This window comes from Papio anubis, chromosome 7 (genome assembly GCF_008728515.1).
Source record: "Papio anubis isolate 15944 chromosome 7, Panubis1.0, whole genome shotgun sequence".
Lineage (NCBI taxonomy): Eukaryota > Metazoa > Chordata > Mammalia > Primates > Cercopithecidae > Papio > Papio anubis.
In genome coordinates, this window is record NC_044982.1 from 135,358,979 (window position 1) to 135,374,499 (window position 15,521).

Sequence of the window (15,521 nt, forward strand, 5' to 3'; positions counted from 1 at the left end):
GAGAGTTAGGCAGTGATATACATAGATGTGAGGATTGACAAAAACTGATGTTTCTCTTCTTTAAAAATATCAGGATGGGCCAGGCATGGTGGGTCATGCCTATAATCCTATGACTTTGGGAGGTCGAGGCAGGATTGTTTGAGCCCAGGAGTTCAAGACCAGCCTAGGCAATATAGCAAGACCCCATCTCTATTATTTAAAATAATAAAAATATTAAAAATTTATTACAAAAAGAAACAAATCAGAATCATCTGTATTCAAGAAAAATGTACTGATGAGTAGGCTGCTGTTAATTTTTAGTAAAGAATCTCAGTAACTTCAAATCATATATAATTTTAGATAAATAGAAAAAAATCCTGTATATTTTAACAGCATTAGGATGATTCTCTAAATATAGGCAAAGAACTGAAGAGTTCCATAGAAGGTGACTAACTATAAATGTATTATACATGACTGGAAAAGTAATGGCAAGCAAGACTTCAGAGCTGAGCTATCTTGATATTTTTATCCAGTGTGTGGGGTGTTACACATGCATCACAGCTATAATAGAGCTATCACATGGATCTTCTGAAAAACAAGATAGAGATGTTTTAAAGGCTTCTGGGTTTGATTTCTTAGTCAGAAGCTGTGGTACTTGGCATTTAACAACTAGAATTCAGAATCCAGATTTTTAAAGGTGAATTATTTTAAATAACTGAGTTGTAATAGAGAAGTAATTTATTTGAAATTATTTTAGGAAATGGAAGATAAAGTGACTAGTCCAGAGAAAGCAGAAGAAGCAAAATTAAAAGCAAGATATCCTCATCTGGGACAAAAGCCTGGAGGTTCAGATTTCTTAAGGAAACGTTTGCAGAAAGGGGTAAGTTCTCATGGGTAATTTCCAAATACTTAAGCCCTACGAACTCAGTATGCTGACAGATTGTGAAATGAATATCTGTGCATATAGCGTTGTACTTTATCAGGTATGTACATGTATGTATATGTATCTGTAATGGGTTTTTCCAATATTTTGCAGTTTATAAATAAGCATTATGAGAATGTACCACTCTTTAGCATTTTTAATAATAAACTATTTAAAGCATGTAGAAATAGTGCAGATATAACAGAACCCATGTACCCCTTCCCAGATTTAATGTTTATATTTTGCCATGTTGGTTTCAGTTTTATCTTTCTTAAGAAAGAAAATGTTGTAGATATAGTTGAAACCTGCCCTATATGTAAATATAAGCCCTTTCCCTTATCTCTCCAAAAGCAACCACTATCCAGAAGCTGGTGTTTATCCTTCTGTCCATATTTTGAAATTTACATCTTTTTTGCAGATGATTCCCACACAACATTCAAAAGCTTAAAATACTTATTTGGATGAAATGATCACTTATAAAAGCACAGCTGTCTCCTTTATGTAATATGTTTCACAGTTAGATTTACTCTAATACAATTTAAACATTTTCGTTTTCATAGTTCAAATTACTGAAGATATTATTTTCAAATTCTTGCCATGTTTTTTGTGAGGTAGATACCATTTTTTCTCAATAACGAGATTGAGATAATGTTGACCTGTTTGTTCCCTAAGAGTATTGTCCTGTGACCCCTTCCTTTGCCATAAAAAATTAGTTCCATCTTCAGCTTAAGCATATTCAAATTATTTACTATACAGGGAAGGATGAAATATTACTTACGGAAGAGAATTGTTGAATGAGATGCTAAATCATGTTTCTCCTTAAATACATTCATATACTGGTATTGGCTGCTTGCTTAAAAAACATGTGTGTGTGTATTAGCTCTACTTACATATGGATTGTTTTAAAGTGGCAAAAAATAGAATGGTATTTTTAATCTTACATAAAAGAATAACATTCAGAGCTTTGAAATAGTAGGATGACAAGAAATAATTACACCAAATTTATAAAGATGTAAAACTCCTGTACCATGAAATATACAATCAAGTAGGGAAGTTATTACGAAAATGATAGTTAATATCTAAAATACATACAAAAACTTTTAAATATACAAAAGGGAACTTTTAAGTATACAAGAAAAACACTTAAGGTGCTCCTGGATAAAGGATTTTAACAGGAAATACAATAAACAGAAAAATGTTTATACATTATAGAAAATCAATGAAATGCAAATTACATCATAGTATTTATATAACTAAATTACAAAAATGTTTAAAATAATACCTGTTGCTAAGGTTGAAGTTGAATGAAACTAATACGCTCTTTGTTGTGTTTAAACATTAAAAATTATTACTCGTTTCAGAATGGGGTATGGATTAAGGTTTATAAAAATGTTCTTCAAATCAATAATGTCTTATTAAATCTAAGGGTATAATTCAGTACAAGGAAAAAGTCTTCCAACTTGGAAGATCCTCCTTATAGCTTATAACTATAATTAGTAGCAGCACCCCACTATTCAACAGCAGAGAAATGATTAAATAAGTTGAAGTCAGTAAAATAGAGTATTATGTGGTTATTTTAGAACATAAAGATCATAATGTATGGGATAAATAGAAAAAGTAGAATGACAGCTGTGTTTTTAGTTATGAGATAAATTAATCTTTGGCTATTAAATTATTTTGACTTGATTATTAATGTTTAGGAAGTGTTTTCTTTGCTCATCTCCAGCATAACCTTGACTAATAGGCTTTCTTCCAGTATTTGGGCAGTTGTCATTTTAATTTTTCTCTAGCTTCAATTATTTATTACTTTTTAAGTATCTTTAAGTCAGATTTCATATACATTGTATCTTGGAGTTGGTGTTGTAGATATAAATAGTTGAGAATGAAGAAAATGCCACTGAATCAAGAAATAAGTAGATAGAAATTGAGAAGTGAGCTCTTTAATGATTCTGTATTATAACAGAATGTCAGTGAATAAGTTCTTTATATGAAGTTTGGATTTTTTTAAAACTCTGGATCACAGGGTCTCGGTTTTAATTTTCCTCTGTCACTAGTTAGCAAACTTGACAAATTACCTTAGTATCTTTAAGTAGCTTCTTAATTTGAGAAGGTTTGATTAGATATGATGATGATTATAATAGGTCTCTTCCTGTGTTGTACTCATTAATGTTATTATGAGGTTAATGTTATTATTAGGCTTTTAACAATATGACCATGTATGCATGACTACATAGATAATCAGAACTGGGAGGGATAATAGAAGCTGTGTAGCCCATTTTTACACTTTTTATTTCTTTTTGTTTTTTGTTTTGTTTTTTCATATTTGTAGGGGTTGTGAAGTCCCAAGAAAAGAGAGCATCCAGTTGTAAGAAACATGGCTTTAAAGTTGAACATTATCAGTTTAGGTGATGACTTAGTGTCAGTGTAGTTGTAAATGCCAATGTAAGTATGGCCTGTAAATTTGGGTGAGAGAAGGCTTTTATAAGATTGTCATCTAGATCATAATTAATTTTTAAATGTTTTCGTTACAAACTCATGAAATTTAGAGATTGTTAAAGACAGCTGATATGATCATCATTGTTATCTGTGGATCCCAGTTTGAGAAACATTAATTTAGTTCACTTCTCTATCTTAAAGCATTAACTTCTTTCTCTGACATCTTTGTTGTATTATTGTCTTAGCTGAATCTCTGATTATTTGCTGCCTTTTGCAGTAAACTTTTCCTTTTTAGGCAATTCTAATTGTCAAGCATTGATTTTAGTTTTATCTCTAGTCACACTAAATTTAATTCCTTTCCCCCAAACAGAGTAGCCTAATCTACAGTTAAATGAGATCCCTTGTGATGAACTTTTGCTTAATCTACAGTTAAATGAGATCCCTTGTGATGAACTTTTGCTTACTGTAAAATTACTCACTTTAGAAACTGGGTTTATTACATTGGGGGGAAATCTGCCTAAAATTTACATGTGTGTTAAATTTCTCAGTATGTACTCTTGACGAAATAAGAAATTTGGCAGGCTGCTTTGTTCTCCTCTAGAGGCTACAAAATTCAGAAGTAGCTTTTTAATATAATACAGTGCATCAAAATTCTGAGGTTTTTCTGTCTGCTTGTTTTAAAACATACAGAAGTGAAGCTGCAGAAAGCTTTAGCTAGGCCTGGTCCAGGGTTCCTTGTTACTGTTCTGTATGGTACATATACAGTAATATATTAAAGCAGTTTCTATCCTTAGGCCTTTGGGCCACAGGCCAGGTCTGGCTTATCAAAGAATGGTGGAGGAAAGCAGCCAATGAGACTTTCCTCAGGCCACTCAACAGTCTTATACTAAGCTGTGAGTTCCCAGCTATTTTGTTTTATCACATGAAATATCCCTGAAGATATTAGCATAAGATTCCATAAATATTATGTTTTTTTCCCCTTCACCCTTTGTCCAAGCCCTTGTTTCATACCTGGATTATTTCCTTGGCCAACCCAAGACTGAGATTAGAGTCCCCTTCTTTGAGCACCATATAGCACTGTTTGTACTTAAGGCAGTATTGTGATCGTTGATTTACTTGACTGTTGTCCCATCTTTGTATCTGACTCTAGCTCTCACATAGTGCCTCACGTGTAGCAGGCACTCAGTAAAGGTGGGCTCAGCATGATAGGTGTTAGTCAGAACCCAGGCAGATTTATGTTTTCACTCTGGAAGTCAAGTAGATTCGTTGTATTAAGGTTGATATTTAGCTCTCATCACAATTTGCATGTTAGTGGTAAAGGGCAACTAAAAAAAGCAGTAGTCATACTTCGTGTCTCTATGTGAAAAATGGAGGAGGTATGGAGTAGGGATGTGCATTTTAAGTAGTAATTTCTAGTGAGTTTATTTCTTTCATTACTCTAATATTTATATTTTTACCTTAATTTTTGGTGAACTGCTCTAGTTCAAATAAATATGATTAAATTCTTGCAGAAACACTTGCTCTAAATGACAGAAAACCAGAAACTATAAGTAATAGTTTTAATAACTGTAATTATGGGGGGGGTGAGTTTGTTTTTGAGACAGTCTTGCTCTGTCACCCAGGCTAGAGTGCAGTGGCACAATCTCAGCTCTCTGCAACCTCCACACCCCAGCGGGTTCAAGCGATTCTCATGTCTCAGCCTCCGGAGTAGCTGGGATTACTGGCACACGCCACCACAACTAATTTTTGTATTTTTAGTAGAGTCGAGGTTTCACCATGTTGGCCGGGCTGGTTTCAAACTCCTGACCTCTGACCTCAAGTGATCCACTCGCCTTAGCCTCCCAAAGTGCTGGGATAACAGGCATGAGCCACCATGCCCAGCCAAATTATGTGTTTTATTTATAAAATAATTTAAGCAAGTGTTTCAACCTGGTTGTTCCATTAATAAATGAAAGGTTTTTATTTCACTGAGTCTGGGACTTCCCAAATAGCTTAATATTATATTAGTCTTGATCGTTCTTTATTAGAACCAGAATGGTTTAAGAAAGCCTGAAGGGGGAGGTTCTTTTTTTTGTTTGTTTTTGTTTTTGGTTTTTTTTTTTTTTGAGACAGTCTCACTCTGTTGCCGAGGCTGGATGGAGTACGGTGGGGTAATCTCAGCTCACTGCAGCCTCCACCTCCCAGGTTCATGTGACTCTCATGCCTCAACCTCTGGAGTAGCTGGAATTACAGGTGTGCGCCACCACACCCAGCTAATTTTTGTGGGTTTTTTTTTTTTTTTTTTTTTAGTAGAAACGGGGTTTTTCCATATTGGCCAGGCTGGCCTGGAACTCCTGACCTCAAGTGGTTCGCCTGCCTTGGCCTCCCAAAGTGTTGGGATTTCAAGAATGAGCCACTGTGCCTGGTCTGAAGGGGGGCTTCTCAGCTGTTGACTTATGCTGGAACTCAGTACAGAGACTATTTCGTCTAATTAATATTCCTGTTTAAATTTTTTTAGACCAACCTTATACTGACACTATGGGGTTGCATCGACATCTTAAATCAGTAATTGCTAAGCTCTAATCTGAATTGTTCTTTGTTTTTTACTTATAGCAAAAATATTTTGATTCTGGGGATTACAACATGGCTAAAGCAAAAATGAAGAACAAGCAACTTCCTGCTGCAGCTCCAGATAAGACGGAGGTCACTGGTGACCACATTCCCACTCCACAGGACCTTCCTCAACGGAAACCATCCCTTGTTGCTAGCAAGCTGGCTGGCTGATTAAAAGGCTGAACTGCATGAATCTGCTAATTCCCATTATTTCTCCTTAATATGTTACTTATCTACTTTTTATTTCCTTTCATTCACTAAGTAATTTGAGACTGACAGCTTTGCAGGTAGCAGTAGTGTGTGCTGCTATTGTAGAATATACATGTGTAGAGTTTTTGATTAGTTTAACAGTGCACTGGTGAAGAGGACATGTTAGAGCAACATAAGTAAACTACTTGAAAAAAATTGTATATATTACCTAACTCCTAGTGTAGTACTGGTTCTAACAAGTAACAAGCAAGTTTTAAAATTTTAATGTTTTGGCTTTCATTACTTCATCTTAATTATAGCTTTGTATGTTACTCTTATTTAATATAATCTCTATTGTATTGATTTCTTCTGTATTTACCTTTTGGATTTTGTAAAACAGAAGTTTAAGACCACAAGTTAGAAGAAAGGTCACATATTTCAAACACAACTAGATGGGGCTCTGAAAGATTTGTATCTCTGTGCTTGAACTTGAATGGCCTTAAACCTGTTTCAGCTTTAACAGTAGAATTTTACTTGGGCAATATTTGCCCATTCTGGTGTAACTTATGTGACTCTAGTGCTTAACAGCTGCCATTGAAGCTAATAATTCAGTTCTGTAGAGTTAGAATACCTTTTGTTGTTGAAGATGTGAATGAAGTATGCATGTGCATTGACTGTTGAATTCACTTTTGTGCCATTTTTGTAAATACAGTAGTTTTGCACAACCTCTCACAAATGTCTGTATTAATTTCACATACTTAAAAAGTAGATAATGTGCCAACCAGAAGCACAAGAGTTCCTACACAAAACTCTGTAAATCATTATAGCTTTTGTATAATGAGTAGTTTACAATCTCGGGCTTATAGAATACCAAACTGAAATCTTAGTTCAATCTGCCATAGACTTAAGCTTTTCATTTGTTACTAATATCCATGACATTCAGTGGCCTTGTGCAAATACGATATGTTGCTTAGGCATATCTTTTGTCCTATGCAGAACCTTTCATTTTGATTTTTATGAAAGTTGCAATTCATGTAATTTATATGAACTTTTTAAATGTAGAAACTTTTTACTTCCGCACTCAATTTTGGAGACACTAGAGTAAAAGGCTTCAGTACTCTGCATTCCATGCCCCCTGCTACCTGTTTTTTCCCCCTTTGTTCTTTGACTCAAATGGTATTGAGCTGTTTGTCGTATATGGAAGCATAGGTGTCTGTATCCTTACTCTTTTATATAACACAATAATGGCATTTTCCTTCTAATTTCTCAGTTGTTAACCTCTCTCTTTTTTTTTTTTTTAAGATAGGGTCTTGCTGTGTCACCTCAGCTCTAGTGCAGTACTGCAATCATAGCTCACTGCAACCTTACTCCTAGGCTCAAGTTAACTATTCTTGATCCTGTATTATTACTAATATTCTACAATTGTTTAAATAAAAGGAACTTCATAATGAAACAGTTCGGAATACTGGCTCAAGAACCTATGTCAAAATGAGCTGAATTTTGGTAAATTATTTTAGGAATTATGACAAGCTAATTGAATTAGGCTTTTGACAATGGGAGTAATTTACATGACAGGTAAAACTCCTATTAAAAATGTTTAGATATTTGCTTCTGTAGATGTCACTTTAGTAAAATACCAATTTAGTTTTACTTGTGGCTTATCTAGTAAGACCTTAACAGACTTTATTGGGACAAGTTTACTGCTCTTGTAGGAGCTCCTCTCACAAGTAGTTGTAATGCTGTAGCATGATACTCAGGATCAGCAGCTTGAGATGTTACTGTTTTTCTCTTCGTCTTCGACTTGCAGAGAGCCTCCCCTTTTTGGATCCAGGCATCTTTTCTGAATCCTGGTTCCATCAGTATACCTGCTCTCCTATGATCCCAAATCATACTCAATGGTGCCTCGAACATAGCACCTTCGGTTAAAGGCTGCCTAGTGCTCTGAGGAAAGCTTGCTGATTATCTTCCTTGCTGATTATCTTCACCCCAAAAGGCAGAAAAGCAACACAGTCACTCCTGTGCTCATTTGTAATTGTAAAGATCAGCTATATATATATTTGTAACGAGAGCAAGTATATACTCATTATAGGATCAATTTAAGAAGTTTAAAATATCCCAGAGTAGAATTTCTATATCTAGTCTTTTGGTTTTTTCATGAATATTTGCAAGTAATTACCATTAAATTCACACATGAAAGACTAATCTGAAAGATCAGACAGACCGTGTTATTCCTGACCATGATAGAACTGCTCCTGTGGTTTGGGACAAGTAACAAAACAACTGCTTGAGTTTTGTTTGTAAAATACACTATTAATATTTGACCTACCTCAAAACGTATTGAGGATCTGTGAAATGCTAAGTGCCCAAAATAAAATATTGCTGATTGTCTTTTTATTAAAAGTAAATTTCCTCATTAAGCCAACCTGCCTTCTGTAAGTCACAGTGCTTAAATCTCAGGACTTTTCATTAGGAGAGACCTGTCGTTACGGATTTGTAGATATAATTGCTTAGCCTCCATTATTGGTGCTTGGGTTAGAGAGGTTTTAGATTTTTCGGTTTTTTTGTTCTGCCTCAAAGCTCAGTTTATTGAAGACATTTGTAAGCTACTGTGTCACCACTTCAATCAAGATTCTGACTAGTGAGCTTAATTGTCCATTTCTTCTTATTTCAAAGTTACAGTCTGAGAAATGGCTAATCTTAATAACTGTCCTATCATAAATTAATGTTGGAATAAACTGAAGTTGATGATAAATACTTCGTGAAAACTCAAGTCTGAAATAAATTACTTGTTTTATGTCCAATAGCTACTACATTTGATAGAACAGTTTTGAGGAACATTTCATTCTTGAACGCAACATCTGACATGGTTCTCAGCCAATTGGAATAGTAAGGATTATTGGGTTGTTTTGATGAGTGGAAGCAGCATGTTTGTAGCATACAAGTTATTCAATAATCTTGTGCTGATGACCTAAAAATATGTCTTAACCGTCAAGGAAAGCCTGGTGAAACCTTTACTTGTTACTACTTCAACAGTTGGAATTAGTTGCTCTTTTTACTTGATGAAACAAAACTATACCTCTGAATATTTATGGATACTTTTTACTAAATCAGGTTTGTGTTCTTAATCCAAATTACTAAAGTTTTATGGAAGCTGAAATGTAATACAGTAGTATCCCCTTATCTGCAAGAGATACATTCCAAGACCCCTAGTGGATGCCTGAAACCTCAGATAGTACTGAACCCTTTATCGACTATGTTTTTCAATCTGACAACCAAGGTGGCTACTAAGCGACTAAGGGGCAGGTAGTATACAGTGTGGATAAGCAGGACAAAGGGATGATTCACATCCCAGGCAGGACAGAGCAAGAGATCATGAGATTTCATCACTCGGGATGACTTGTGATTTATTTTATTCTTTTCTGAGATGGAGTCTCACTCTGTTGCCTAGGCTGGAGTACATTGGTGCAATCTCAGCTCACTGCAACCTCCACCTCCTGAGTTCAAGCAATTCTCCTGCCTCAGTCTCCTAAGTAGCTGGGATTACAGGCACCTGCTACCATGCCCAGCTAATTTTTGTATTTTTAGCAGAGATGGGGTTTCACCATGTTGGCCAGGCTGGTCTCGAACTCCTGACCTCAGGTGATCCACCTGCCTTGGCCTCCCAAAGTGCTGGGATTATAGGCATGTGCCACAGTGCCCAGCCAGCTTGTGATTTAATACATGAATTGTTTATTTCTGGAATTTTCCACATATTTTTGGACCAAGGTTGCCTCGCGTAACTACAGAAAGTGAAATTGCAGATAAAGGGGATTACTGCTCCTGTGCTCTAAAATTGGTGTTTGGGTGATCAGGAGCAGGTAGCCAATGGGAAGAGCACTTCTGAGTGATACCTAAAGCAGTTTCTTTGGTGGCCTTTTCACATTCTCCAATGTTCAAGCATATTTTCCACTTTCCATTTTCTCTTTCACCTCATTTTGCCTCGCCATCCCCCATCCCTGCTTATTTCTTAAGCCCATCGATGGCACTCATTAAATTGTGTTTAGGGCTAATGAATCATTGTTCCTTAATATTGTTTTCAATATGCCACAATTTAGGACACATTTAAAATTTTCTAGAACAATAACCTAATCAATATTGACTAATTTGAGCCACATTCCCAACTCAAACTCAGCACACACTGCCAGTCTTCCCCAATATCTCCTTTCAATTCCCCATCACACCTTATAAAGTTGGAATCAAAGATATCTCATTCTGTCATTGTTAATCTAAGAATAAAAACACTGACTTGAATACAGTTTTACTAAGTTTCAACCTTCTAAGTAGGTAGGCCTCTAGGTATTCTGCAGATCACTGGTGGTCTTGATAGCTATTAATATATGTTTGTATTATGTTATTTTTCAACTAAATTGCAGTAAAAAAAAACATTTAATATTATGCCCTTGGATCTATTACTGCATCACTAGCACTTGTGATGCAGTCGGACACTTCGCCTGTACTGAAAGGGCCAAGAGTAAATGCCTTGTTTTGTTTTTTTGTTTTGTTTTTTGTTAAACATGTCTATAGAGTTGGCAGTTAATGCTGAATTTGTCAAATACCCCTTCCAAAATTATACTTGTATTTAAAAAATAAATGGATCTACCTAATTTCTATTGATTTAATTTGCAGTTTTGTCTTATTAAAGTGGTATGTTTTTCTGTGTATTTTTTCTGAAGTTGATCTGTCTACATTTCAGCTATTACTGTATGCAGAAAGAAATTGACTTGTAATCTTTGATTTTTTTTTTTTTTTGCATTTGTAAAGGCTTTGTACTTAAGGTAGGATTAAATGTTTGCAGATTGTGAGTCTTTTTCATCTTATTTGTAAAACATTACAGAGGAGGGGCTTCAACTTGGCTGACTAGAGACATCTGGTACTCAGCTCCTCCATAGAGAGCCACAATAGTGAGGAGATAACACCTCAGCCAGATCATTCAAGAGAGAACTTAGGAATTAAACAGAGAAAGGACAGGAAACACTTAAGGGAGGAGAGGGAAGCAAGGCAGCCTACTGGGCCAGGATCTTCTGGGGGCCTGGAAAGGTTAGAGTGACTCCCAGAAGTCCACATTCTCACCAGACTCCTGCATCCTAGCCTCAGGAAAGCCTCTAGACCCTCGCAGACCCCAAGACTAACATAGGGAGCTGCCTGGAGACCACAAAAGATCACTGCTCCAGAGAGAGAGCTTACACTATCCCCCCACCCAAAGCCCTAAGCAGCTACAGCAAGGCACCATATTGAGAGCTTAGCCCCCACCAAACTGCATCCTGCCGAGAGGCCCTACAGCCCTTGCATCTCCACATCTCTAGAACCTCATTGATGTTCACCACCCAATAGCCACCACCACAGCTGGCTGCTCCCTACAGGGCTGAAGTGCCCAGCCATTGGCAAAGACCTTGCTGCCCCAGTAGTAGAGCTGGCACGCATTTTCGTGTGCCCCGAGGACAAACTCCACTGCCTGCGGTGGCCTGATGCAGGCTGCTGCAACCAGGGCCGATGCACGAGTGAAGCGCAGGCTCATAGTCTCCTGGGTGTGGCTGCTGCAACTGAAAACAACCTTGCCCTCTACAGTATCAGAGCTGCAGTGTAGCCACTGCCCCGCCACCACCACCACAAGCATCCTGCTATAAGCCTGAGGATCACCCTTCCCCTGCCTGCCACAGTCAGCACCTGCACACACCACTAGGAGGCTTGAGAACAGGTCCACTCAGCCTGGCTCCACATCCTGTGTCCAAGCATGCCATTCAGGGACCTGGGGACTGCCCAGCTGAGTCCACCATTGTTGACATCTGAGGACTCCTGGGGGCCTGATGTCAGTCCTGTTGAACCTGCTGCTACCACCACAGTGGGCACCCACCTAATATGCCACCTGTGGGCCTGGGGACTGGCCCAACCCAGCCCATTGCATCAGCTGCCAACACCAGCTCATGATATACAAAACAACCAGAAATAATAAAATCACAGAAATAAGCCCTCATGTATAATAATATTGTAAATGGATTACAGCTTTCCAGTTAAGAGGTAAAGTGGCTGAATGGATTCAAAATCATGACCCAACTATATGCTACCTACAAGAAACTCATCTCACTTGTAATGACACATGTAAGACTGAAAGTAAAGAGATGGAAAAAGATATTTCCATGCAAATGGAGACCAAAAGCATGCAGGAGTAGCTATATTTAATCAGATTTTAAAAAAATTTAAGTCAAAAATGGTAAGGAGAGAAGCACATTATAAAATGATAAAAAGATCAGTTTTATCAGGATATAACAATTCTAAACATATTCACTCAACATTGGAGCACCGATTAATAAAGCAAGCATTATCAGATCTAAAGAGAAAGACACTAATGCAATCACAGTGGAGACTGCAACACTGCATTTTCAGCATTAGACAGGACATTTTAAAACTGCATTTAAATTACAGGTTAGGTTTGGTGGCTCACTCCTGTAATCCCAGCACTTCAGGAGGCCAAGGCAGGTGGATCACTTAAGGTCAGGAGTTTGAGACCAGCCTGGCCAACATGGTGAAACCCCATTTCTGCTAAGAATACAAAAATGAGCCTGACATGGTGGCATGCACCTGTAATCCCAGCTACTCAGGTGGCTGAGGCAGGGGAATCTCTTGAATTGGGGAGGCAGAGGTTGCAGTGAGCTGAGCTCATGCCAATACACTCCAGCCTGGGTAACCGAGTGAGACTCTGTCTCAAAAAAAAATAAAAATAAAAACAAAAAGCTGCACGTAGACCAAATGGACCTAACAGACATTTACAGCACATTTTATCCAACAGTTACAAAATATATATTCCCATTAGCACACGGAACATTCTGCAGGATAGATCATATGTTATGACACAAAGCAAGTCACAACAAGTTTTTAAAAATCAAGTATCTTTTCAGACCACAGTGGAATAAAACTGGAAATCAGTAACAAGAGGAACCTGGGAAACTGCAAAAATACAGTGGAAATTAAACAACATGCTTTTGAATGACCATTGAGTCAAGGAAGAAATTAAGGAGGAAATAAAAATATTTCCTGAAACAAATGAAAATTGAAACACAACATACTAGCCAGGCAAGGTTGCTCATGCCTGTAATCCCAGCACTTTGGGAGGCCAAGGCAGGAGGATCACTTGAGCCCAGGATTTTGAGACCAGCCTGGGCAACATGGTGACACTCCATCTCTACAAAAAACTTTAAAAACTATCCAGGTGTAGTGATGCACACTGTAGTCCCAGCTATGTGGGAGGCTAAGACCAATGGCTTGAGTCCAGGAGGTTGAGGCTGGAGTATTGCCATGATCAAGCCACTGCACCTCCAGCCCGGGTGACAAAGACAAACCCTGTCTCAAAAAAAAAAAAAAAAAAAAAAAAGTGGTTCATGCCTGTAATACCAGCACTTTGGGAGGCTGAGGCGGGCGGATCACCTGAGGTCAGGAGTTCGACACCAGCCTGGCCAACATGGTGAAACCCCGTCTCTACTGAAAATACAAAATTAGCTGGGCGTGGTGGCAGGCGGCTGTAATCCCAGCTACTTGGGAGGCTGGGGCAGGAGAATCACTTGAACCCAGGAGGCGGAGGTTGCAGTGAGCCGAGATCGTGCCATTGCACTCCAGCCCGGGGGACAAGAGCAAGACTTTGTCTGAAAAAAAAAGGCAGAAAGAAAGAAACACACAACATAGCAAACCTATGGGATACAGCAAAAGCAGTGCTGAGAGGGAAGTTTATAGCAATAAACACCTACAACAAAAAAGTAGAAAGCTTCCAAATGAACAATCTAATAATACACCTCAAAGAACTAGAAAAGCATGAACAAACCAAGCTCAAAGTTAGTGAAAGAGGCTGGGTGAGGTGGCTCATATCTGTAATCGCAACACTTTGGGAGGCTGAGGTGGGAGGATCACTTGAGCCCCGAAGTTTGAGACCAGCCTGGGCAACACATTGAGACTATCTCTACAAAACAATTTAAAATTAGCCAAGGGCCAGACATCACTGTATCCCACCTCACGCCTGTAATCCCAGCACTTTGGGAGGCCATGGCAGGTGAATCACTTAAGGTCAGGAGTTTGAGAGCAGCCTGGCCAACATGGTGAAACCCTATCTCTACTAAAAACTACAAAAAAATAGCTGGGCATGGTGGCGTGCACCTGTAATCCCAGCTACTCGGGAGGCTGAGGTAGGAGAACTGCTTGAACCCAGGAGGTGGAGGTTGCAGTGAGCCGAGATTGTGCCACCGCACTGCAGCCCAGGCAACAAAGTGAGACTCTGTCTCAAAAAATAAATAAAAACAAAAATAACCCCAAAAGTAGCCAGGCATGGTAGCATACATCTGTGGTCCCAGCTACTTAGGAGGCTGAAGTGGGAGAATCCCTTGAGCCCAGGAGGTCAAGGATGCAGTGAGTCATGATCACACCACTGCACTCCAGCTTGGGTGACAGAGTGAGATGCTGTCTCAAAAAAAAAAAAAAAAAAAAAAAGGTTTTTGGTTTTGCTTTTAAATGTAGGAAAGATTTCATTATGGTTATAGGCAAAACAAAAAGTATGAAAGGCAAACCAAAGACAGAGAGGAGGCAAGAGGGCAAGCGCTGGGATGACCAGCCTTAGCATGTCTTTCAGTCAGTGGTGAGTGACTAAAGGTCAGGTGGGGACAAGGGACAGTAGAGGACAGTGCCTGCTAAATGACCTGAGTTCCATCCACAGGAGAAAGGTTGGTAAGGTCATTTTCCAGGGTGGGGTATGAAGGGAAGAGGGGAGAGGTTTGAGAAGTGTGCTGAGGGTTCAGAAGGGTCTTTACAACTTTGTAAAAGCATTTAAGTACGTTAGCAGATCCAGAAAGGATCTCAAAATGTAAAAGTAGTTTCTTTGGGATCATTGCTTAAATTCATAACTACCATAACTATTTTTTTTTAAGAGAACAAAATGCAGCAAATGCCATCAAGCAGGGGCTCAACCATAGGGTAAAAAATATGATATAGAATGATAGAACTGAAAGTTGGTTCTAAATTGCCATTACACTTCATTTTCTGCTCCTCTCATCATTTTCATCAAATATTGTTCTTGCATGTGATTCTGAAGTGAATACCACAGAAGGACATTGTGAAAACCCAAGAATTACAAAATACACCTCTCTGCCACCAAGTTTAGCTTTCAAGAGGGAGAACTACTTGGAACACTCAAACTATTTTGTGTTTTTGGTTTTTTTCTGGTAGTTGCCTCCATATCTCTCAATAGTATTTTATACCACTGTTTCTTGTTTTCTTAATTTAACTTTAGACATACATTAATGGGGGCCAGGTGCAGTGGTTCATACCTGGAATCCGGGACTTTGGGAGGTTGAGGTAGGAGGATTGCTTGAGGTCAGGAGTTCAGACC

General features: G+C 38.2%; 1 protein-coding gene across 5 annotated transcripts in view; it reads left to right on the top strand.

Moving 5' to 3' along the window:
- Positions 1-10,776, top strand: part of LOC116268508 (cAMP-regulated phosphoprotein 19) — a 36,807-nt gene extending 26,031 nt beyond the window's left edge. For all 5 annotated transcript variants that reach the window (XM_031668668.1, XM_031668672.1, XM_031668670.1 and 2 more), the window contains 2 exons: positions 737-859; positions 5,930-10,776. In XM_031668668.1, coding sequence (XP_031524528.1) covers positions 737-859; positions 5,930-6,100 — 294 coding nt within the window. In that variant the 3' untranslated portion in view covers positions 6,101-10,776. The remainder of the gene's footprint in view (positions 1-736; positions 860-5,929) is intronic.
- Positions 10,777-15,521: the final 4,745 nt, after the last annotated feature.